This window comes from Quercus lobata, chromosome 12 (genome assembly GCF_001633185.2).
Source record: "Quercus lobata isolate SW786 chromosome 12, ValleyOak3.0 Primary Assembly, whole genome shotgun sequence".
Taxonomy (NCBI): domain Eukaryota; kingdom Viridiplantae; phylum Streptophyta; class Magnoliopsida; order Fagales; family Fagaceae; genus Quercus; species Quercus lobata.
The window spans coordinates 16003706-16029123 of NC_044915.1; the positions used below are offsets into that span (position 1 = coordinate 16003706).

The 25418-nt window shown below is 37.3% G+C and overlaps 1 protein-coding gene across 1 annotated transcript; it reads right to left on the minus strand.

Annotated features, from left to right (window-relative positions):
* Nucleotides 1-19467: 19467 nt before the first annotated feature.
* LOC115972139 (geraniol 8-hydroxylase-like) lies at nucleotides 19468-21780 on the minus strand. Its single transcript, XM_031092312.1, has 2 exons — nucleotides 20890-21780; nucleotides 19468-20143 (listed from the first exon to the last, which is right to left on the minus strand). Exons 1-2 carry the CDS (start codon nucleotides 21778-21780, stop codon nucleotides 19538-19540), a joined length of 1497 nt encoding a protein of 498 aa, XP_030948172.1. The 3' UTR covers nucleotides 19468-19537.
* Between the last annotated feature and the right edge of the window lie 3638 nt (nucleotides 21781-25418).

The window sequence follows — 25418 nt, forward strand, 5'->3', positions numbered from 1 at the left end:
GACATGGGCTTCCTGGTTTTTTACTCTCCATAATAGTCCCTTGAGATTCTTCTTTTCTTCCCCATGGGAGGAAAGGAGGATCTCGATGTGGTGATTGCCCTTTTGCGCCCATTCTGCACTATTCCTGGTTGTGAGATATCCTTTTAGTTTATCCAAGCTGCGTTCCTACCGTTTCGGTACATGAGGCGTGCTTTCATTAAGGTCTTTTTACGAGGCGATGCAAATCTAATGGCTGAAGACTACTTTGGAAATTGAGCGGGATTTATCTCGATTGTAATTCTTTCTTGGAGATTTGGGCAAATTGATTGCCACCAGGTCTGCCTCCTATATAAGACACATGGGGGGGGGGTCATTCTTCTTTATTAGCAAATCCTCGAGTTCTGCGGGAGTTTTAGGCTCTTAACTCTTCAAATGTTCCCAAGGGCCCCACCAAAGTAGTGATTGGGATTTAGGGAGTGAAATGGTCAAGGAGAAGGATGAGGGTGAAGGAATCAAGCCCTCTTCAGAAGCCATGGGCGTCATTGAGATTTAGAATGACACAGTTAAGGCAAGGGAGACAGAGACCAAAGATATTTCTCCCCTTCGATTGGACAAGAAAGAAGTCTCTCTTCCTTCAGCCAAAATCTGAAGCAAGTGTAGGTCGCATCAAATATTTGGTGCGGCAAAATTTAGATTTCATCCGGCGTCGTGTGTCACGCGTGTGCGGATTTGGATTTCTCATCGCCGGTATCATCCATATTTGCTTGATTGCTGCTAGAGCAATACTTGCTCGATTGCTGCTAGAGCAAGTATGTGGATTTGGCGTTTCTGCTTCTTCTTCTCTCCCATTGCTGGGGCCATCCATACTTGCTCGATTGCCGCTGGAGCAAGATCGTGGATCTGGCGTCTCTGCTTCTTCTTCTCTCCCATCACCGGTACCATCCATACTTGCTCGATTGCTACTAGAACAAGATTGAGGATTTATCGCTCCCGTGGACTGCTTTTTATAGTTAGCTTTTGAAATAGGCTTGTCTAAGCCCTTTTATGTACAATGTACTTCTTCTTTATCAAATAAAAAGATGACTTTATTTTACTTTGTGAACCTTTCCTTTTCTGCAACAATTGTTTTATGAATGGGTGTGTTGGTGTCTTTTCTTTCGAATAGCATTTAGAATTGATGCCGCTGATGGTAAAGAGTTGTCACCCCGAATTTGTCAAAACTGACGGGCACCCGACTGCTAACTTTAAATAAGTTAACTATATAGGACTAATCAGGAAAGCAACCACGTGCTCTACATTGCGAATAGTGCAACCGCCCAAGGATGTGCCATTTAAAGTAAATAGTCCGAGGGGATCACCGAGTACTAAGGTTATTTTCAACGTTTAAGATGATGTTTATAGCTTTAACTTGCTTTAGGCGTCTGGTCCGAGGACCGAGGTATGATTGAATTTAGCTTAAACGCTTAGAAAGTTGCCAGTGCGTGTTAGTTTCCACAAAGCAGGAGGTCCGAGGACCATGCAAGACCTTGGTTCTATCTAGGACTTGGGTTCGTCTTTGAAGTAACTAGTTTCCCTATAGGTTTGAGTCTGAGGACCATGCAAGACCTTGGTTTTGTCTAGTACTTAGGTTTTTCCTTGAAGTGACTAGTTTCCCCATAGATTTGAGTTTTGAGAACCATGCAAGACCTTGGTTCTGTCTAGTACTTAGGTTTTTCTTTGAAGTAACTAGTTTCCCCATAGGTTTGAGTTTGAGGACCATGCAAGACCTTGGTTCTGTCTAGCACTTAGATTCTTCTTTGAAGTAACTAGTTTCCCCATAGGTTTGAGGCTGAGGACCATGCAAGACCTTGGTTCTGTCTAGGACTTGGGTTTGTCTTTGAAGTAACTAGTTTCCCCATAAGTTTGAGTCCGAGAACCATGCAAGACCTTAGTTCTGTTTAGTACTTAGGTTTTTCCTTGAAGTGACTAGTTTCCCCATAGGTTTGAGTTCGATGACCATGCAAGACCTTGGTTCTGTCTAGTACTTAGGTTTTTCTTTGAAGTAACTAGTTTCCCCATAGGTTTGAGTTCGAGGATCATGTAAGACCTTGGTTCTGTCTAGCACTTAGATTCTTCTTTGAAGTAACTAGTTTTCCCATATGTTTGAGTCCGAGGACCATGCAAGACCTTGGTTCTGTCTAGCACTTAGATTCTTCTTGGAAGTAACTAGTTTCTTCATAGGTTTGAGTCCGAGGACAGTGCAAGACCTTGGTTCTGTCTAGCACTTAGATTCTTCTTTGAAGTAACTAGTTTCCCCATAGGTTTGAGTCCGAGGACCGTGCAAAACCTTGATTCTGTTTAGCACTTATATTCTTCTTTGAAGTAACTAGTTTCCCCATAGATTTGAGTCCGATGACTATGCAAGACCTTGGTTCTGTCTAGCACTTAGATTTTTCTTTAAAGTAACTAGTTTCCCTATAGGTTTGAGTCCGAGGACCATGCAAGACCTTGGTTCTGTCTAACACTTAGATTCTTCTTGAGTCGGGCTACTAGACTCGCGAGAACTAGCCCCTTGACGTATGTACGGGGCATATACTTGACGTCGGAAGCCCTTAGAACTGTGCCCCATTTAGCAACCTTCTCCGCGTAATCAGTACCTCGAAGAGTAGCCCTGAGCAGAGGCTGAGTTATGACAATAACTGTGTTTTCTTGGAAATGATGGGGAAGCTTCCGTGTAGCATGCACCACCGTTGAAATGCTCCTCTCGAGGGACCTTTGCTGATAGGAGCTTGATCCCACCATGATTAACCGTTGCATTCGCTAACGCACAAGCCCTTCCCACAGACGACGCCAATTGTAGGGTCACGTTTTGCAGCCCAAACCCAAGATGTATGGGATCTTGGACCAGTGAGCCTGGTATAATAAATTTGTAAAGAGTGGGACGAAGAGCTAGATTTTAGTGTATGGGCAACAGCTAACATGGTGTTTATCATGGTGAAGTCAGGATGAACTGGGTTTATCATAGATGGTTGGTCCTCGGCATATCCCGAGGAGCTTTTTCTGGAGCCTCTGGAGTGATAGGGTTTTTCCAGCCCCCCTTCCGCTTCCTTTCACCCTCTTTTATAGTAGTTTCCTTCCTCCTGAATTGGGTTTCTAGTGCTGATACTTATTCCATCAGCCTTTCCCCCAAGTTGTTGGGAGTGGTTGTAAAGGCAGAAAAATATGGTTGTGTCAGGTACAAGACACTGAATGCAAAAGTGGTAGCAGAGTGGTTGTAAAGGCAGAAAAGCATGACTATGTCAGGTACAAGGCACTGAATGCAATAATGACAGCTTTTCCCTTAGACATTTCTATTTTCCCCGTTGTCCTTTTCTGTTTTAGTACTTTTCCTGTTCCATGGAGTGACTCGGAGTGCCTCTCTCAATGATAAGCCATTCCCTTTGTCCTTGGCCATACCTGGCCGGTGAGGGATTCTTCCCATGGTCGAGGAGAGGTTCTTCCTTGGACTGGGCCCTTGGCTCAATGTAGATATTGACATGGGCTTCTCGGTCATTTACTCCCCACAACTATCTTCTAGAAATTGGACTTGGATAATTATCAAACTCAGAATTTTTTGGGCAAGACAGAGAGAGAGAGAGAGATTGTACATCACATATGTTGGAGTATGTGTGTTTGAAACACTTAACCTATGCTTTGTGTCCCACATTGGTTAGGAATAAACCTTGTTATAAGTTTATAAGCCTTTACATATCTTGAGTGGTAAGTTGGAATAAAATGGACTAGGTGTTGTCTTGGGCTTAAGTGTGTTATATCTTTCTTGGGCCTCACTTTTTCCCTTTCTTTCTTTTAGCCCAAATTTGATTTGATATGTTCGTTGGTGAGTATCTGAGAAGCCTGTTAGGCCTTTAATGAACCCGTTGGGCATCAAATCTGCACAGTAATCGTTAGAGGTCTAGTCCATTTAGTTAGCCCACTAGTCTTCCTTTAGTTGGCATATAAAACCCTTGTTTTCACTTCTTTTTCTTTAGTGTTTCCTAGCCTCTTGCTACTACCACTCTCCCTCTGTTTAGCTCTAAGTTTTTCCTAGCCTCTTGCTATGGCCACTCTCCCTCTATTCAGCTCTTAATTTTCTGCTCATCTCCACAAAATTTCAGCTTCTAAGTTTTAGTTTTAAGGAAAGGCAATTAAGATTGTTCCTAGTTCTTCTTGCTTGAGTGTGTGATCAACTTGAAGAAATCATTATAGTCTAATCTTGGAGGGTTGTTCGGTCAAGAGAGCCATTCACGCCGAGTTCTACTCCAGGTGGCACGAATCAACCATTAAGGACAACGCATTATGTGTGATTCTATAGTTTGTGAGATTTTTCTAACTCTAACTATTTACTTTTTATCATTGCTAATCTTTAGGATTTATATAGTTGAATCAAAACTTGTTTTTTATCTCTATATTTTCCAACAACATATATATCTATGTAGCTTATAATTTCTTATTGATAATATATATTTACTCTTACAAATGATTTATAAATTCTTTTTATTTAGGTTGTGACTGCAGATGAGTCACACTTTCTCAAAAATGCTCAAGCAAAGAGGACAACTACTTCCCTTCCAGTCATAAAGGTCGGTCTTTCTTGATAATAGAGGACTCTATGACTGCATTTGCTAATTTTATTCATTTACTATTTTTATTCACAAATATTAATCATAGATCCTGTCTTTTGAAGTAATGGTTATGCTTGAGCCTCTCTATAACTAATACTCCATGTTGAATGCTTAGGTTTCTAAAATGTTGTCCCCCTTCTGCTATTTGAAGGAGTGTTAATTTTATTTGTAAGCAAGTTCAGTTAAGAATGATTTTTAATGGCTTTTCAAGAAATCTTATTAGTCGGTTTGAGGAATTTTAATTTTCTTTTAAGGAAGCAATCGGATTTAAATATTTTGTTTGGGCCTTTATTATCTATTGTATATTTGTCTATCCAATGCCCAAGTCCTGAATAGGCCTATAACTGTAGGGATAGGTCTTTTATACTTTCTAGTGTATTACTTTATCACTAATCTCCAGGCATTCAAATTGGAAACCTTTCTGATTGGATTTAACGAGTTACAAACCTTTCTGCTTTTACTAACAGGTCAGAGTTTATGGAACAACTGCCTATGTTGCTTAAACATGATGGAGTATGGAGATAAAACTGAGATTGAAGAGCGTGGAATCAATTTAAGTGGTGGGTAGAAGCAGCGGATACAACTTGCAAGGGCTGTATATTTAAGGTCATGGATTGTGATATTTATCTTCTTGATTATGTCTTTAGTGCAGTTGATGCACATATTGGCTCAAAAATATTTAAGTTCACATTATTTTTTTTACTTCCTTTGTAGTTTGGAAATGCATTGGAAACAAAATAATTGATTTTTGTAAAGAAATTGGACAGCAGTATGGTTTTTGTATTTGGGCAGGAATTTATGATTTAGCTAGGAAAAAAAAAGAAAAAAAAGAAAGAAAAAAACCTATATAGACCAAAAAAAACCTTGTAGGAGGCTTTAGCCACGTTTGAAAAAATGCACCCAAAACAGGTCTATAGTTGTGTTTAGGACCTATAGTCGCAGTGTATAGGCTGCGCGTATAAACGTGGCTATAGACTAAATGGGGCTATAACAACGTTTTTAGGGTCTATAGCCGCATTTTAAAAACACAACTATAACCCTCATTTTTTGTAATGAATTTCTTCATGAGTTTGAAACTATAAATTATCTCTTGGGTAGTCACCACATTCTTCATGATCCATTTATTTGGTATAAATGCCACCTATGTTAGATCTATCAATAATTGCTTAGAAGAGGCCTTAGTTTCATCACCAAAATTTTAGAAATAAATTTGTGACGCATATTTTATAAATTGATAAGTGATAATTGATGGCTAGAATTGTTTAAAGATAGCTTTGTAAGTTGTGAATGTTCAAATAGTGTATAAAACACCTATGAACGTTTAGACCCTCTAATTTACAAATTACCAACACAAGTTTATAATCAAACAATGTATGTCGGGAATATGATCATAAGCTAAAACAAAATTGGTAAAACAATTTAAACCATAATTAATCATAACCACAGCAGTAATCAAAAGGCAAAGATTAAGGGAAGAGAGATGCAAACACAAAGACAACACAACGATGTGTTATTGAAGAGGGAACCGAAGTTCTCGGCGTAAAACCTTTCCGCCGCCCTTCAAGCGGTTAATAATCCACTAGAGAATAAAGTTGGGATACATGAATAGCAGAAGACCCTCCAAGCCTAATATACCCAGTGCACCTAAGCCCTCCAAGCTTCTTGCTCCAACAGGGTTACGCCGAACCTTGTTTTCTCTAACTTACCGGATCCCGCAATAGCCCATTGCATCAACCAAAATGAATTGGTCCCTTCTGAACTGCTTCCCAAGCACCAAAATACTTTCTCATAGATATGGGTATGGTGAGATAATGATTTGACTAATGTATGTCTCAAGGATGTATTCCAAACGGTTAATAATCCACTAGAGAATAAAGTTGGGATACATGAATAGCAGAAAACCTTCCAAGCCTAATCTACCCTATGCACCTAAGCCCTCCAAGCTTCTTGCTCCAACAGGGTTACGCTGAACTTTGTCTTCTCTAGCTTACCAGATCCCGCAATAGCCCATTGCATCAACCAAAATGAATTGGTCCCTTCTGAACTGCTTCCCAAGCACCAAAATACTTTCTCATAGATATGGGTATGGTGAGATAAAGATTTGGCTAATGTACATCTCAAGGATGTATCAATGGAGAGGGTGATAGTAGAGAAATTTGGAGAATCAAAGGATGAAGATTGTGGATGAGTCAATCTTGTTTTTCTCTAGGGTTTCTCTCTCAAAATTCTCTCTAGAAGCTTTCTACATTTCATGTGTATAAGGGTATCTATAGTAGGGCTTGTATGGAATGCGAAGAGTCAGTTACAACCAAACAAGGTGTTTTGGCGACTTGAGCTCGCGACTGGAACGAGTAGCGAGTTTGAGTCGCGAGCTAACTACCTTGCGAGACTGGAGGTTTTGTCCTGTAGTGCAACAGCTGGTGTGACCCTTCAGCTCCCCCTGCATATGCTTCACACGTGTGCTATTCTGGCGACTTGCCAGTCGCGAGGCTCTTCTTGATTGCACACTCTTGAGCTTTTCTTCACACTCTTTCACACACTACCCTTATATGATTCCCACCTAAATACAGGGTTTCTAAATGCTAAATTACAAGAAAATTTGGTACAGAATAAAGCCAACAAAATGATTGAATAAATTCAACCTTACAATCTCCCCCTTTGGCTATTCCGTGACAAAACCCTAAAACAAACTCTAGACTTAACATGTGAGTTGGGAACAGTTGAACAAAACTCACTCACACCTAACTCTATAATCTGTGAAGCTCTTGAACCATACGAAAAAGTATTTCCTGAAAACAACAACACAATATGATCATTGAAAACATAAAACTTGAAATGCATATAGAGCAAGCACAATGCGATCAAGCAAAAAGGAATAAAGCAATAAAGCATGGCTAGACAAAAAATGAACAATCACTATAAATAGTGATCATGGTGTGCTGTCGCAGGAAACCAAAAATAAAACATGTACTCCTAAAAATATATGTAGTAGTGTGAGTAAGGATTGTTCCACAAAGAGTATCTAGCCTAATTTTATGCTACGTGAACAGGGGGGGGGGGGGTTGAGTATAATGAAAAAAATTTTAAGAAAAAAAACAACTAAGGAAAAATTCAAATTAAAGTATCGAAATCAATCAAAAAAAACAACCTTGGTCTAAGTCACATCCACCATTGGAATTTTACAACTAATCATCGATGCAAGTATATATCAATTCACACTTTGAATATTCACCGTTGGAACTATTTTCCTATCTCTCCTTAGTGGCAGTTAATTAGAAAACAAGCGATCTAATAAACCCTAACTACTAAACAACCCAAGACAAGCGTTAAAGGTTTAATCTAGTAGTAGCTTTAAGAATTAGAGAGATCGATGAAACTAAACAACACAAGCACAAGTGGTTGTATTTAATTTAGTCGAGCGTTCTTCCTAAGATCTAATAATTTCTGATGCAGCAAATCATTAAATCTTGGTTACCTCACAAGTTAGAGAGATCAAACAATTACGGATTTGATATCTAACCTAGCAGTAGATTGCAACAAATAATAAACTAGTAGGTCTCCTAGTAATTAAACGAGACAATCATGAAAATAGGCACAAAAGAACATCCGATATTCAAAGCGTAAATTGAACAATAAAAATAAATTAGATCTCACAGTTTTATTAATTTCGAGGCTTCAGTTTCCTTCGACCAAGTATAAAAGTTTAGCCACGCAGGGCCATGATAAAAACTCAAAGGAGAAAATCAGAGAAGAGGGGAGAGAGAGGCATGTATGTCCAATTTTGATTTCTCCTCCCCCTTTTACATGTTAATTCCCACTTTCCCAAGCCTACAAAATCTCCTAAAAATATTCTCAATAATAATATCAAAATCTGACTAATTAAGGAAAAATATTAAAAATAAAACAAAGTCCTAATATAACTAGGAAAATGGTGTTTTTCAGCTGGAATTTTCGTGCATCAGATCTGGAAGCTTCCAAAAATAAACCGCATCAGATTTGGGTATTAGAATTGCAGGCAAAGGAACATTCCAGAACGTCAACAGTGCAGGTGCAGCAAATTCAAGCCCGATTTAGACCTTGATGCAGCCCGTATCTCTCAAAACTCAAAACATGAAAGTTGTATAGCTTTGTCTTGGCGTTCCATGGCATCTTGAATCATCTCAATTAGAGCTCAAATGAGAGAGTTATGCCCAGATTACAAAGCGATGTCAAAGCTGTCCAAAATCGCCCAATTAGCTACGTTTTGCACTTAATGCCTCCATGTGCATCCTAAATCAAAATATAAGAATAATGAGTACATTTAGGCACCAAATAAATATAAAAGACTAAACATTAAGGGAGAAAAATATGACATTTTGCGTTCTCATCAGACCACAATGATCATTCACACAAGGAATGAATCATCTGGACATGCAAGCTTATAAGCTCAATGCAAAGTATCATTTGCATGTCCAACACTCAACCGATACAAAAACCAAAGTAATTGCATCAAGGATATAAAATCCAACAAGGGCACAAGAGTGACGTACTTAAAGAAATGCATAACATTAACAACAAGTACTAAGCTACAAAGCATGGGTACAAAATACAAAGAACTGAATATAAACTTAAACATATAAACCAAAGTACCAAAAGCATTAAACAAAAGCACTACAAACAACCATGAGTTTATACCAAAATATTTAACAAAGTGCTGTGCAAACCCATATTAAAAGTAACAAAACATAACAACATAAACCATAATTAAAATGCTTCAAAGTTTTGGCTTTGCTCCCCCTCAAAATGGTGCTCCCCCTCAAGAGCTACTCCTACTTATTCTCCAAAAGTTCTCCCCCTTTTTGGACCGAAATGGCCAAAGGGCTATTGCTGGGTATTGAAGCTGTCAAACTTTGATGAAAGAAGATTCATCTACTCTTGGATAGCAGCCAGCCTGTTAGATTGCTCATTATGGATGTCATGAAGCCCGTCAATCCTTTCGAGGATGATTTGGAATGCGTCTGGAGGTGTTGCAGTGGAAGATGAAGTTCGGCTCCTTTTGCCACGACCTCTTGAACTTGAGGGTTGTCCTTCAGCTTCTGTCTCAGTTTCCATAGGTTCTCCTTGTTCTTGATCACCCTCATCTTCATCACCCGGAAGACGAACTTTGATCCGTGTAATGGTTAGAGCATTGATAGCTGAAGGAGTAGGCATGATACTGATGTCTTGAGGAATTTCCACACCCTTTGCTCGAAAGAGCCTCATGAGTAGACTAGGGAAAATCAGCTTTGCCCTTACCCTTAAAGTAGTTCTTATTTCATCAGCAATAATGCAAAAGATATGAGCACTAATATCAATGTAAGTGTTCTCTCGGAGCTCCATGAGGAAAATGACTCTAGCATTATTAATGGTGGTCATCTTCTTCAACGGGTACAAGTTGAACATCATGATCACAGTAAGACATCTCATATCAACTGGAAAAGCATTAGTGTTGAGGCATCTTCCCTCTCTAACTCCTCATATGTGAGATTGAATAGTTTCTATGGAGAGCATTCTGTTCTTGTAGTGTGTGAAATCATGGTCCAACTCCTCAAAACCAAGCACTTCATCAATATCCTCCAAGTCAATGTTGAATTCATGGCCTCTTATCCAGCAGTTGATCTCATCATCTCTTAAGATAGCATTGGCATAGAATTCTCTGATCAATGGATCACATACCTTAGGCAGATCACTAAGGAGCTTGTCCCAACCTCTGTCCTGAAAAAATCTGGGAATGAAGTAGTCCTTTAAATCAACCAAATCCACAAATCTTTCTTGGATGATGGGAGCCTTCATATAAAATTGAGTGTATCTCTCAAAATGTTTGGTAGACCTAAACTTTGTATTGTCCATTTTCTTCCTCTTGTCAGCCTTTTGTGCAATGGTGTTCTTCTTTGGAGTTATCTGCACAAACATAGCAGCAAAGACCACAAAACAGGGCACAACATATGGTAACACCAAAAATTAGTAACAGATGAGTATCACTAAAAAGGACAAAGAGTTAGACCAAAGACTCAGTCTATAGCACAGTTCAGACACAACTTGTCATGAGAGAACACACAACAACAAAGCACAGTAGAGTTGTAACATGAAAAACTTCAAATAGATCACAATGTGGGTGTGTGCTAAAAGAAAAAAAAGAACAACTAAGGGCAAAATGCAAAACGTATAACCAGTTATGCAAATAACAAAATAGTGTATACCAAAGACACCCCACAAACATTGTATTTCATAATAACCCCCAAAACACAAGTAAATGTCTACAAGACATTTCACCATGGGTATGATATGCACAACACAACTCAGATCAAGAATCATAATAAAAAATGAGAAGTAAACATGGAAACATGTGAAACAAGCATTATACTATCAATATCAACAAAACCCATATAACAAACTCAACTCAAATAAACCCAACTCATAATCGAACATCATAAATCTCAAATCTCAACAACAACTCAAAATCCAAGAAATCAAAGGCTATACACATGAAGTACTTTGAGAAAAATAGAAAACCCATACCTTTTCTTGAAGATTGATGTAGAAATGATGAGGAACAATGGTGGATTTTGAGAGAAACATGGTGAGTTTATGAGTGAGATGAACGGACAAGACAATGAACAGTCAAAATGGTTGAGGGAAAACTGAAAAGTTTTTAAAAACTATCCTTAAAGCGCAAAACACATGATTTTCGCGACTGAGATGAGTTGCGAACAAGTCGCCAAACCAAGTCACCAAAACCCTTATGACAAAATATTTTTAAAAATTGTCTAAGTGTTTTTCACGACTGGAAGGTTCACCCACGAGAAAGTCGCAAAGGGAGCTGCGAAACGTTCTGAGTACACCTTGCGACTGGAGCTTCCACTCTCGAACAAGTCACCAAACTGAGTCGCGAGAAATCTAAAAACTTAGATTTTTGAAAAAATTTCTAAGTCTTTTTTGTGATTGTGACTTTTACCCGCCAGAGAGTCACAAAAACCTTTTGTGTAAGCTCGCGACTAGGGGCTCGCGATTGGCTTGACCCGCGAGGCAAGTCGCCAAAACAGGGTTGCACAATTTTTGAAAATTTTGAAATAATTCAAAACAAAAATGCTTTCCAAAAACAATTAAAACACTCAAAAATCTTTTTGTATTTGATCAACATATAATTAAGCATGTGCAACATATTTAATCAAGTACAATCACACAAATGAATAAGACATTCATTGAACATAGACATGTGTGATGTGTATGGGTATCAAAGATGAGATAGTCTTTAGTCTAATGTGAAGCTTCAATGATCAATTCAACCAAGACATACACAATTAGCACGAGGAAAAGTGGCCAATCTCAATTATAGAAATATGCATATATGACCTCCCACATAAACATGATAACATAACTTTGAAACTTTTCATTTTGCTCCATATACATCATATCATTTGATCTTTTTGAATCAATACATCTTTTTTTGAATCAATACATCTCTTTTTGAGATTGATGCCTGAAATTTTTGATATTTCAATTTGATGAGCAAGAATTTGGCTTTTTGGGCATCATACATTTTCATAAAAGTCGCTTTCCATTTTTCCTAGTCAAATACTAGTATATGTGACGGCTTTTGTAGCTCATTATCTCTTTTCATTTTGAGATTTACATTTGTCGAGCTCTTTAAGCAAAAAAATTAACAGAGTAGGAAGATATATAGGCTCAAGTCTATGCAAGTTTCAAGATCAACAAAACCATTGTCTAATCATTCATGACAAATTTGAAGATCTATTTACAACAGTCACATAGATGTCAAGATTTTTCCCACCATAATATGAGTGCATAAAGAACAAGTTACGCTCTTAAATGCACAAAACCATTAGTACAAAGGTACAAGGCAAAATATGCTTGTGACAATACTCAATAATGCCGATCAAACTTTTTGGATTTTCTACTTTTTATGTGTTTTTGGATTTTTGACATAAAAGCAAAACAAGACAAGATTGATCAAAAAACAAACAAATGTAAAAACATTCAAAGTAAAAAGTAAACAAACACAATTTTTCAACACATGCTGGAACGATAACAAAAAGCACACAACCAATCAATGTCACAAAACATTGGAAGTATTAATGCATGAAGATGTTGTAATGCTTATGCATGTGTACCATTCTTCACCCACACGACACTTGTGTTTGGGGTGATATCCCTAGAGCATTGGGTACGATCATTGTGACTTTCAAACCTTTTGGTGAAGCTTGCCAAACAGGTGGTGAATGCATCAATCATCCTCATCACATCCCTTACTCTGGGATCACCTTCTTGACCTTTTGATTGCTCAGCAGTCCAATTCCCTTTGCAATGTTTTGGTCCTCTCGACCTTTGAGCACTTGAATTCTTCAATGCTTTAAGCTTAAGACAATTTGGTCTGGTGTGTCCTTGAATTCCATAGTGATGGCAGAAGTGTTGGGTTCTCGGACCTCTTTGTGACTTTGGGAGTGATTTCCCTTTACCCTTAGGCTTAACCACTGATTGGTTAGGAGGCTTAGTCATAAACCGTTAGTTAGTCACATTTTTCTTCTTCTCCACCTTCACATTCTCAGCAGTAATGGTGACTACCATCGGTTCCTTGGCTTTCACAAACTTCATTTCCTTGGATGTATTTGCAGCCAACCTACTCTCTTCGGTGTATCCCAATCCACTTCTGTCGGTGAATGGTTTTTGACGAGCAAGTACATCATCAAGCTTTTTGGAGGAAACCCGCTTTACTTTAGCATTCGCTTGAATCACCTCAAGTTCAAGGAATTTGATTTTTGAATAAGCTTCGGTTAACTTTTCGTTCAACGTCTCCATTTCACATTTTGTCTCCTTGTATCGTACTAGAGGACTTCTACAGTCTTCCTCTGCCCTCTTCATCTTTTTAATGGCTGCATTAGCCACTTTTGCATATTTATCGGTCTTCTCAAGGAGGGAATTGTAGGTCTCTTGCAGTCCCACTGTTCCTTCATCTTCCTCATCATCAGATTCCTTTACTATCCCAATTGACTCCAATTCAATGTGTTCACCAAGCTCTTCCACTAGCGCACCCAAATCATCTGAAGATTCCACAGGAGCAATGGTCATGAATGCAGAGAAGTTTCCCTCTCCATCACAACTTTCATTTGAATCTGAATTAGAGGAGTCTGAATCACTAAGAGTAGTGGCATACACTTTGTCCTTCGCTTTCAAATAATTGGGACACTCTTTCTTGAGATGTCCATGTCCGTTGCATTCGAAGCACGTGATTCCTTGAGAGGATTGAGAGTCCTTCCCATCTTTCCTCTTGAAATCCTTTTTCTCCTTTCTGAAATTTGGGAATTTTCCCTTCTCAGCAAACTTTCCATTCTTCTTGAACTTCAAGAACTTTCGGAAATTCTTCACAAGATATGCCACATCTTTATCGACCTTATCCTCATCCGATGAGTCGTGAGCTTCCACCCTCTCATTAATTGTCTTAAGAGCAAGGGATTTGCTCTTCCTTTGTAATGGCAACGACAGCTCATATGTTTGAAGTGAGCCAATTAGTTCTTGAACTTTGATATCATCAAGATCCTTACTCTCTTCAATTGCTGTAACCTTTGCACGGAAGCTCTCCGACAATGATCGAAGGATTTTCCTCACTATCTTTGATTCCTATGTTTTCTCACCCAAATTGAACTTGCCAATAACCACCTCATTCAGCTTGCCATAGAATGAGTCGAATGACTCGTCTTCACTCATTTTCAGCTCTTCAAATCGAGTGGTTAGCATCTGCAATTTAGTGTCATTCACTTTCTTTGTGCCTTCATAGGTGGTCTCTAATATCTGCCATGCCTCTTTGGCAATAGTTACGTGAGAAATCTTGTGAAACTAATCTGGAGAAACACCACAAAAAATAGCATTTAGTGCTTTGCTATTTGCATTAGCTGCCGTGAGAGCCGCCTTATCCCATGTGGATTTAGCGGCCTCTGGCCTAGTCCATCCTACATCTACTGCATCCCAAATACTTTCATCAATTGAACATAAGAATGCCCTCATTCGGACTTTCCAAAAGGCATAGTTGCTACCATCAAAATACGGTGGAGCATTTAGAGATTAAGATCGATCCATCTTAAACGGGGTCAAGGATCGCATTAAGGTAATTAAACCACAGCAAGTGCACCTGCTTTGATACCAATTGAATTTTCAAATAGTGTATAAAACACCTATGAACATTTAGACTCCCAATTTACAAATTACCAACATAAGCTTATAATCAAACAATGTATATGCGGAATATGATAATAAGCTAAAACAGAATTGGTAAAACAATCTAAACCATAATTAATCACAATCACAGCAGTAATTAAAAGGTAAAGATTAAGGGAAGAGAGATGCAAACACAAAGACAACACAGCGATGTGTTATCGAAGAGGAAATCGAAGTCCTTGGCGTAAAACCTCTTCGCCGCCCTCCAAGCGGTCAATAATCCACTAGAGAATAAAGTTGGGATACATGAATAGTAGAAGACCCTCCAAGCCTAATCTACCCAGTGCACTTAAGCCCTCCAAGCTTCTTGCTTCAACAAGGTTATGCCGAACCTTGTCTTCTCTAACTTACCGGATCTCGCAGTAGCCTATTGCATCAACCAAAATGAATTGGTTCATTCTGAATTGCTTCCCAAGCACCAAAATACTTTCTCATAGATATGGGTATGGTAAGATAAGGATTTGGCTAATGTACGTCTCAAAGATGTATCAATGGAGAGGGTGAAAGTAGAGGAATTTGGAGAATCAAAGGATGAAGAATGTGGATGAGTCAATCTTGTTTTTCTTTAGGGTTTCTCTCTCAAAATTCACTCTAGAAGCTCTCTACATTTCGTGGGAATAAGGGTATTTATAGTAGGGCTTGTATGGAATGCGAAGAGTCAGTTACAACGAAATAAGATGTTTCGGCGACTTGAGCTCGAGACTGGAATGAGTCACGAGCTAACTGCCTTGCCAGACTGGAGGTTTTTTCCTGTAGTGCAGTAGCTGGCGTGACCTTTCAGCTCCTCCTGCATGCTTCACACATGTACTATTTTGGCGACTTGCCAGTCGCGAGGCTCTTCTTGATTGCACACTCTTGAACTTTTCTTCACACTCTCTCACACACTATTCTTACATGATTCCTACCTAAATACAGGGTTTCTAAATGCCGAATTACAAGCAAATTTGACATGGAATAAAGCCAACAAAATGATTGAATAAATTCAACCTTACAAGTTGTAACACACACTGCATAAATATATGGTCGGAATTGATTTAAGTTATGTTTGATACCCCATAATTAATGCATGGATCATATTGAATTGCTTTGTATAATTGTGTGTTGCACACTTGAATTGGTGTGTATCGAACATTGGGCATGTATAGATGTACTAACTAGATATCTTGGGTTATGAAGAGACTACGAGAGAAGTATTAATTATCATATGCAAAATTGTTTCGAGGTATGGAACAACCGAGAAAATATGATTAGTTTATCTTAAAGTAACAATTTGAATGCTCTTTTAATTTTTACATGGAAGTGGACCATTTTTATATAGCAAGAACATAATTTTAATTGCCGCTATTAGCTAGACATGACACATCACCGCCGATCTTATACTTCTCGCACCTTCTTCAAGTGCTATGTTGTCGATCTACCACTGAGTCGTTGCTTTATAAATGATAACACTTGGATAGTTGGATTTATTGCTGAACATAGGGCTTTGACTAAGTGCCTAAGTTTTGCTGTTGAATGACTAAAGTTACTCTTAAATGCCCAAAGTTGGTATAAAATGTGTGAGACTACCGCAAAACATTTTGATTGCCACTTAAACATCATATAGTGAGCCATTTAAGGACTATGTGTTGGAAAATCTGGTTTTGCATTTCATACAAAACATATAGCAGAAGCAATAAACACGGATCTACTTTATTTATGAGAGATAACATGTAACCTTGATTTCTAGAACAAAGAATAGAAAGCGTATCTTGATGCAGTAAAATTTAAAACCAAGACTTGAGAATACTTCTAATCTTAATCTCAATTCCACATAGTGCCCAAGAAGTGTGGTCTCTCAATTAGTTTACATGTATGTGTTCAAGGGAGAATAAGAGAGTGGCTTACACTCACACTCACATCATTTCCATCTTCACACTTATGAAAATTCTGTATATTTCTCTCCTTATACATAACTGATTATTTAATTGGGTTAGTCTTTTGGGCCTACCCAATTGGACTTTAGTTTGTGGCTTGAGACGGGACCAAAGGGAAAAAATAAGACTCTAGCTCCAATGGGCCTTGGGCTTTTCTGTTAATTCTTGACAAGTCCAAAGTTACCATTAATTATATTTAATACCATTATATAAATATAATTTCACTCTAGGCCTTATTTATAAATTATATCCCAAGAATCTAATGATATCATTTGACTCCTCCATGAAATATCCATAGTAAACAAAGTCATAATAAACTGTCACTTTGTAAACAACTATTTTATCCTTGAGTACCCGGTTTAATCTTTTAGTTATTCACATTTATTGAAATTTGATTTCAATAAATATAAGCTTTAGTAACTTCTTAGTAAAGTGGGCACCCTGAATAACCAGTTCCTATTAAACTTATCTCAAAGGGATATTTCTTGTCTCTATAAAAATAGATTATGGATTTCATTTTGAGAATATGTGTTCCCTTAACACTACATGTGGTTACCTAATATACTGGTGTTTTGACTGTGAATATTAGATCTCACTCTTGATATATCAAAGTAACCAACATTTCATGATCGGGTTCACTGTCCTCTTAGGATTGAAAGTCTATGAAATTAGAAGTCGTGAGATTAATTATTCAGGTGACAGTTGTTGATTAAATAATTAATCTCATAGCGGTCCAGTTCAATATATCTTAACTCTTAAGACACATCAACACATTAATTAGAAGTCTCCACTTCTATGATCAAGACAAACCATCTTAGTTGACATGTTATAGTCTTTGCAGATGAAACACCAATTTCATCACCGACTATGAACTATATTTTAAGTTTACAAGGAACTTGTGATTTATATCTTTTGTGACTAAATCATATAAATCACATACAATGCATCTCAAGGACTATGATAATGTCCCATTAGTTCATTTGCAAATAGTTTCATATAATTAAACAAATTAATTATTTATGACATACTAATAAATTGGATTTTAGGGCATAAACCCTAACACTACGTTGGTTGTAATACAACCATTCGTGCTCCAAAAATCTTGCCGATAAATGTCAAGTGGAAACCACCACTTGAGCAAGAATGGTTGAAGGCGAATTATGATGGCGCTGTGTTCTCAGATTCAGACGAGGTAGGATTGGGGGTGGTGATTAGAAATGATTAGGGCAAGGTCATGGCAGCCTTTTCAGAGAAAATTCCTATACCTTGCTCGGTGGAAATTCTGGAACTTCTGGTAGCAAGAAGAGCACTGCAACTTGCTATTGAACTCGATTTTCACCAAGTTTGTTTTGAAGGAGATTCTGAAATTGTTTTTAAGGCCTTATCCTTGGATCCTACTCCCCACTCACTTCTTGGTCATATTGTAAAATTGTAAAAGACGTTAAGTCTATTTCAAGCTCTCTTAGAGCTCACTCTTTCTCTCATGTAAGAAGGCAGGACAATTTTGTAGTCCATGCTTTAGCAAGGCTTTCTTTTCTGTTAATAGTTTGGATGAAGTTTGTACCACCATAATTTTCTTTTCTTGTAATTGCTGATTTTCCAACTTGATTCTTAATAAAACTAGGGTGGTTTCTCAAAAAAAAAAAAAAAAAAAAAAAAAAAAATCTAAGGACACTACAAAATGTATTTTTTTGTCACCAAAAGTCCTATTTTTTGTCGCCTATGACTTTTGGTGACGAAATTTGTTTTTTGGTGATGAAACCAATTTCGTCGCGTATACCACGAAGCCAAACAAAAAATTTGGTCACTAAATTTGGTCACCAAATTAAAATACATTTTATTGTAGTAGGACTTTGTGTGATTATCTCAAACTATTTCATATCTTTATGATTTTGCTACTCTCTTTTGTGTGTGTGTCCTCAAAAATTAAATTTCTTTTACGTTTTCTAATACATATTCATTTTACTTTTATTAATTCCAGTATAAAAGACACAAAAGGGATGAAGTTTGGGCCTAACTTTCATTCATTAACAAATTTTGGTATCTTAAGGTCCATATGACTATAAGTCTGCTTGCATGCATATGACTATAAGTCTGTTCTGTATCATAGGTCCCTAAATACCGCAACACATATATTATAAAAATTTGGGAGTACTAAACTTCATAGTACCTTAGCAATATTCTTTATTATTCAATTTCATTAATTGAGATCATTAAATCCTCTTGAATTTGGAGCAACATATAGAAAAATGTCAAAGCTCCTACGGAATTATTATAGAAAGTTCACAAATTGACCTCATAATGAGTGAATGATATATATATATATATATATTTGTTGTTGTGATTTTCAAATTTTTTTATATTTGTTTTTAACACGAAATTAAGGAGAAATATTGGTTTTATGCAATCACCAATTTGGTTATTTAACCCCATGCCCAGCCATACCAGGTATGGTCGTGTAATTCATGAAGCACAGGAAATGCTTCAGTGAATTGAATATTGCATTATTTGATACATTGGTAAAAACAACTAACCTTTTCTGCACCAAAAAAAAAAAAAAAAAAAAGAAAAGAAAAAGAAAACGTCAAAAACATATTCACCCGTGACCCATATGATTAACATTGTACTGTAGGGGTAGGGGCCAGTAGTAATTAAATCGACAACCAATTACGTACATTATTCAACCTATTTGACACCGTGAATGGATTATAGGAGACAATACAACTAGCTGCAACGAAGTAAATTCTTCAACCATTTTTACACTGGAATAGGGACAGCTCTTAGAGGATGAGCTCTCTGTAAGGTTATGCCAAACTTGTCATCCATGTCCATGTCAACAGTATTAACCCCATCTTCAAGTTTCCAATTGAATGCCTGCATGAGCGAACCCAACATCAAGTGTAACATTCGAATTGCCAGTAGCAAACCAGGACATGTTCTTCTTCCACCACCAAATGGTATTAGCTCAAAGTTCAGCCCTTTAACATCAATTTCTGACCCTAAAAACCTTTCTGGTATAAATGATTTTGCGTTGTCCCATGACCTCCGGTCTCGTCCTATAGCCCATGCATTCACTAGCACTTGTGCACCTTTTGGGATAACGTAGCCACTGATTTCTACGTCTACTTGGGCTTTCCTAGGAAGTAAGAAAGGAGCTGCTGGATGCAACCGCAATGTTTCTTTGACTATTGCTTGTAAGTAAGGTAACCGAGGAATGTCTGATTCTTGAACTGGGTTACCTTTGCCAATTACTTGCTCTAGCTCTGCTTTGGCTGTTGACAATGCCTCTGGGTTGTGGAGTAGCTCTGCCATTGCCCATTCTAGTGTGGCTGAAGTTGTATCAGTGGCCGCAACAAATAGGTCCTAACCCATGTTCACAAACCATGTTCATCATTTATTATAGTACAGTAAATAACTAACTATTAAAGAGATTGTCCTAGTGTACTTTTGTCTGTGGCAGAGTTTTGCTAGAGATACTGATGTTTTCATGGAAAAAAAACATTCCACTCACCTCACTCCCTTTGTCAAAGCTTATCTTTAGCAGTTGTTGAAATTGAAGTGGATGCTAGATCTGTAGTGGATGTCAATTGTCATGTTCGAACAAAAATTCAACTAATGGTCCATTTCCTCTCTTGTCGATAATTGCAAGCTACTGATTTCCAAATTTCTCAAGTGAGGAAAAATCATTGCTACAGAAGCGAATAAGTGTGTATACACCTTAGCTAAAAAGTGGACAAGTCAACTTGTTGCGCCTCTGAAGATTTTTGTTGATTTGTATGCGGAAATTAATATGATTTGTTCTGAAACTTCTGTTTCTATTAAGTTGAAAAAAATGTACTATTTCCATCCTAAAGAGTCCAAATTGCAAAAATTTCACATCAATTAAGTTGGTAAGTTTTTAATGGTTCTTATTTATTGACATCACTTAGTACCGTTAACATTTTGACACATCACATATATAAATTTTTTGTGTTAATTTCCTTTATCCAAGCAAAAATCAAGGCTGCATGTACTGTTCTTTGAATTCGTATAAAATTTCTTATTCATCCAAAGAAAAAAAATTGAAAGAAATTCAAGAAGAATCAGAGAGGGTAAGAAATAATACTGACCAGCAACAAACGCTCTATCGTAGTTTTGTCCATCTCCTCACTGTTCTCTTCACTGATATTGAGAAGAGAATCTAACACATCCTTGTTCGTCTTAGAACCACACACTTCTCTCAAGTGGAGCCGTTGGCTAACCATGCGGTCAAAGAGCTCTAAAATCTTTCCAAAGTGAACTGCCAAACGGTGCCTTACACGTTGGGGGTCAACCTTTTTTAACACGGGAAAATAATCTGCCAAGTTTGGTCTCCCAATCTCTTTCATGACATTCCAAACGATCTCCTTGTACTCTCTAGCCGTGTCAGAATTTGGGTCAGCCAAATCCACCGAAAAAATGGTGGTTGATAATAGATTAAGCGTGGTCTTGAAAGCAGCTCTCCCAACATCTACTGCCTCACCGTTTAGGCTGCTTTGATGAGTATCAGCTAGGAGGTCTTGCACTTTCATGTGTCTGATAGCTTGGTTAGCATCAAGAGTCTTGTTGGAGAATATTTGTTCCATGCATATTCTGCGAAGGTTTCTCCACCGGGTTGAAACAGGTATCCATGGCAAGCTAAACTCGTCATGTCTTTTGGCTCGGATTGCATCTGGGATGGTTCGATTAGACAAGTGTTGGTCATGTATTTGAAGGACTTCTTTGGCCATAGCTGCTGAAGAAATGACTACTGTGGTTACTTGGCCTAGTTTTAGGCTCATTATGGGACCATGGACCTCGGAAAGTTTTGCCAAGGACTTGTGGGGTTTGTCACCAAGCTCTAAGAGGTTTCCAATCAATGGAAAAGGTTTTGGACCTGGTGGAAGCCTTTTGGGGATTGCTTTGCTTCTTAATATTACATGCAAGGCTTGGATTAAGAACCAAGTGAGGCAAAGACATATTATACCGCTCAAGAAATTCATCTTTATCTTTGACCTCTGATCACCAGGAGAGGAGAACAAAGTGAAAAGTGATACAACACTATACTTCACCGTTGTTCCTTTATAGTCAGCAAGCAGAGCAGAAAAACACACCCACTTGCTCTAAGAGCATCCACATTAGGTAGTGGATAATCTTCTAAAATACAAAAATGTCTCTATTTTACACATTTGGGTAAAAAAAACACCCACATCAGTGGGTGTAAAGTTGTGTAAAATCATGTAAACATTTCCATGAGCTACAGTAACCGTGGAAATATACACGGCTACTGTAGCTCGTTTATACATTACTTTATTATTTGTTTCTCTCTCCTCATCTCAATCTCTCCTTCAGCTTCTACTCTGACCTCTCTCTCTCCGATCCCTCAGTCCAGCCTCCTCCATCAATCTACCATAGTGCTTTGCCGTTTGCCTAGCTTTCGCTGCCAGCTTCACCATCGATCCATCACAGTGCTTCGCCGTTCGCCCAATTTCTCTGCCAGCTTCACCGTCGATCTCGTTGTTTGATCAATGGGTTCGATCTCTTTGTCAAGCTTCACAGTGCTTCACCGTCGATAAATGGGTTCGATCAATGGGTTTGATCAATGGGTTTGATCCATCACAGTGCTTCACCGTCGATCTCGTTGTTTAATCAATGGGTTCGATCTCTCTGTCAAGCTTCACAGTGCTTCACCGTCGATCAATGGGTTCGATCAATGGGTTTGATCCATCACAGTGCTTCACCGTTAATCTCGTTGTTTGATCTGTGGGTTCGATCTTGTTGTTTGATGGTGGCTGTGTGGGATGTCTTGGTTCTGTGAGAGAGATGAGAAAGGGGAAAAAATGAATATTTTATTAAATAAATGTGTATAATAGATAAAATGATATGGGTGTTTTATAAAAATTGATGTGTAAAATAGAAAAAGTAGGTTTTAGATGTGTAAATTTACAAAAATTTTGCATGAACTAATGCAAATGCTCTAACAATACCAATAAGCGCCACCTATTTTTGGAAGAACAAAAAATAAATAAAGGTGATTGAGTTGACGTTTTTCATTGGACATAACCATGGAAACACTCTACAATTCTTTGTTTCTTTCTATCAACCCAAAAAATATATCTGAGAGTCAAAAGTATATCTCTAATAATAATAAAATATATTGAAGAGTACTGTAACACGATGTTCGAAAATAAGTGGTTAGACAAAGAACCAGTCGACTAGGAAGAGACACGAACACATACTACAGCGGATTATGTATGCATGAGGTTGCATGATATCATTGTCTTGGTCCTCGTGGAGATTAAGAGTCTCCAACTATCATACTGCTGATAGACTTGGGCGAACTTTATTTCCACAAAAAACGTTCTCAAAAAACTGTTTGATTTTTCTATTTTTTGTCATGTTCTTGAAAATGTTGTATGAAAAATAAATGTCACCCTCTTGCTCGTGGTTAATTTAAGAATTTATCAACTTCTTAAGTTAACCAATTATGTATGATCGATTAGCATATGTTAATTACTATAGATTAGTAATCACCATATTTAAATCAATAACAATAAAGTGAAGAAAACAAGCATATGTAACCAGGGGTTGGTCAAGTTGGTTGGGTTCTTGGTCTCAAGGTGCTTGTACTGGACTCGACTAGGTGTGCTCCCTAGTTCGAGTCATGCCACCTACACTTTGAAAAGAATTTCCTGGACCAGTGCTTTATCTCTTCGTAGGCCCGCTCGACACGAACAGTGATTAGTCTTTAGTTGAAAACCTTGAGAAAACACGGTGGGAACCAAAAAAAAAAAGAAAACAAGCATATGTTTACAAAGTAGAAAAGCAATAGAGAACAGTCCAAAGAAAAAATTACTATGAGGGAAACCTTATATATGCAACAATACAATTTACTATAATAAGAGAAATTTCACAAAATACTATAAAACCTTTATACCTAGACTTTACTTGGTAGATGAAGTTATAGTTGAATCCTTCTATTACTCCAAAACCTATGAAATCTTCAATATATGGATGCCTTCATAGATGATGCACCAACACCTCATGACTGAACCATTGACTAATACTATAGTGACGTATTAGGCCAGTAATTATTGCTTTGATCCTTACTATGGCAATAGCAACATCGTAGAACATTTTTTTTTTTCCTATTTGCTCCGTGAACTCACATGTTAGAAGGTGGAGGCTTTGATGTTCTCCCTGAATAGCTCTAAAAAGTTGGCTTCGCAACAACTCTTGAAGTCATGCATAAAGGCCCCTTATATTGGCTTTTAATTAGGGTTCAATATACTCATGAGACTGGCTTCATTAAAACACCCCAGACACAAGTTCTCCAATCCTAGATTTGTCTATCCTTAATTGAGAAGTAGTCCTGTTTTGATCGTTCGAAGGTCAATTGAAGGGCAGTCAAATTCTACAACTTGCTTTCAAAAGTGTAATACGAAGGATTGTATAAAGGGGTTAGAAAAAGAACTAGTCAAGACATTCTGAAAAACTGCTAGGACTACAATCAATTTCATACCTATGCATTAAGTAGTGTTCTTATATAATATATTAAGTTATTAACTACTCAATTGAAATTTTCCCAATGTGTTATTTCTCCAACATACACCTTACTTTAATTTCATTGTAATATCTAATATGATAATTTTGAATAATAAAAATTTGGTCAAGAAGAGCTTTATGATTGTACGCTATTAGACTAAATCATGTAATTTCCATTCTTTATCTTTTAATTTTTTTTTTCTTTTTCTATTTGAGACTTTGGTTATTTTATAAAAAATGAAGTCAAATAAATACATGATAAGTTGTAATTGATAGAACAAATAATGAAACAAAAAGTAAGATAGAAGATTTGTATTCAGACCAAACCATATATTTTTCTTTGGTTCTATTCTCTCCTTTTCTCTAGCTATATCTTTTGTTTTTATTCGTTTTAGACTCAAACGGTTCAAATTTTGAAAAAAAAAGTTAATACAATCGCACATATATTTGGAACCAACAGCACAGGTTTCTTAAAGCCTTATTAAACAAGTGCCCCACGGACAGCTTCACTGGATTGGCATAACACTCAAACTGGAAAACCACTTAGATTAACAACCCCTTTTGATATCCTCGAGTAATTTTATGCCATGAAAATGATGAAACAGTACACCAAGGTCCAAGACCCACACAATAGAGAAAGAAGAAGACGTGGATGAGCTCGTAATTGTCCAATAAATGGATAATGGCTCCAGCAGAATTACAAAGTCATTTTCCTTTCTTTGAGGGGCAATCTTATTTAATTATAATTATGGAGGCAGTCAATTTTATTGTGGATTTGGCATATCTTTTTTTTATTTTTTATTTTTATTTTGGGGGATTTGGCATATCTTAAATTACATTTGGCATTAGCTTAAAATGTCAGTTTTTATTATTATTTATTTATTTATTTATTTATTATTTAACTTATTTTTGCTACTATTCATACGTCCCGTTGTATTTTTTATATTATTTATGAGTCTCACTGTACCATTTTAATTACCCTTTAGCTTTATTTATAGTACTTTTAGTAAAAAAATTTCAGTTTTAGTTAAATAAGTTATTCTCAAACATACATTTAAGGATTTGGCTTACCTCTAGTACTTTTTTAATTGGACAT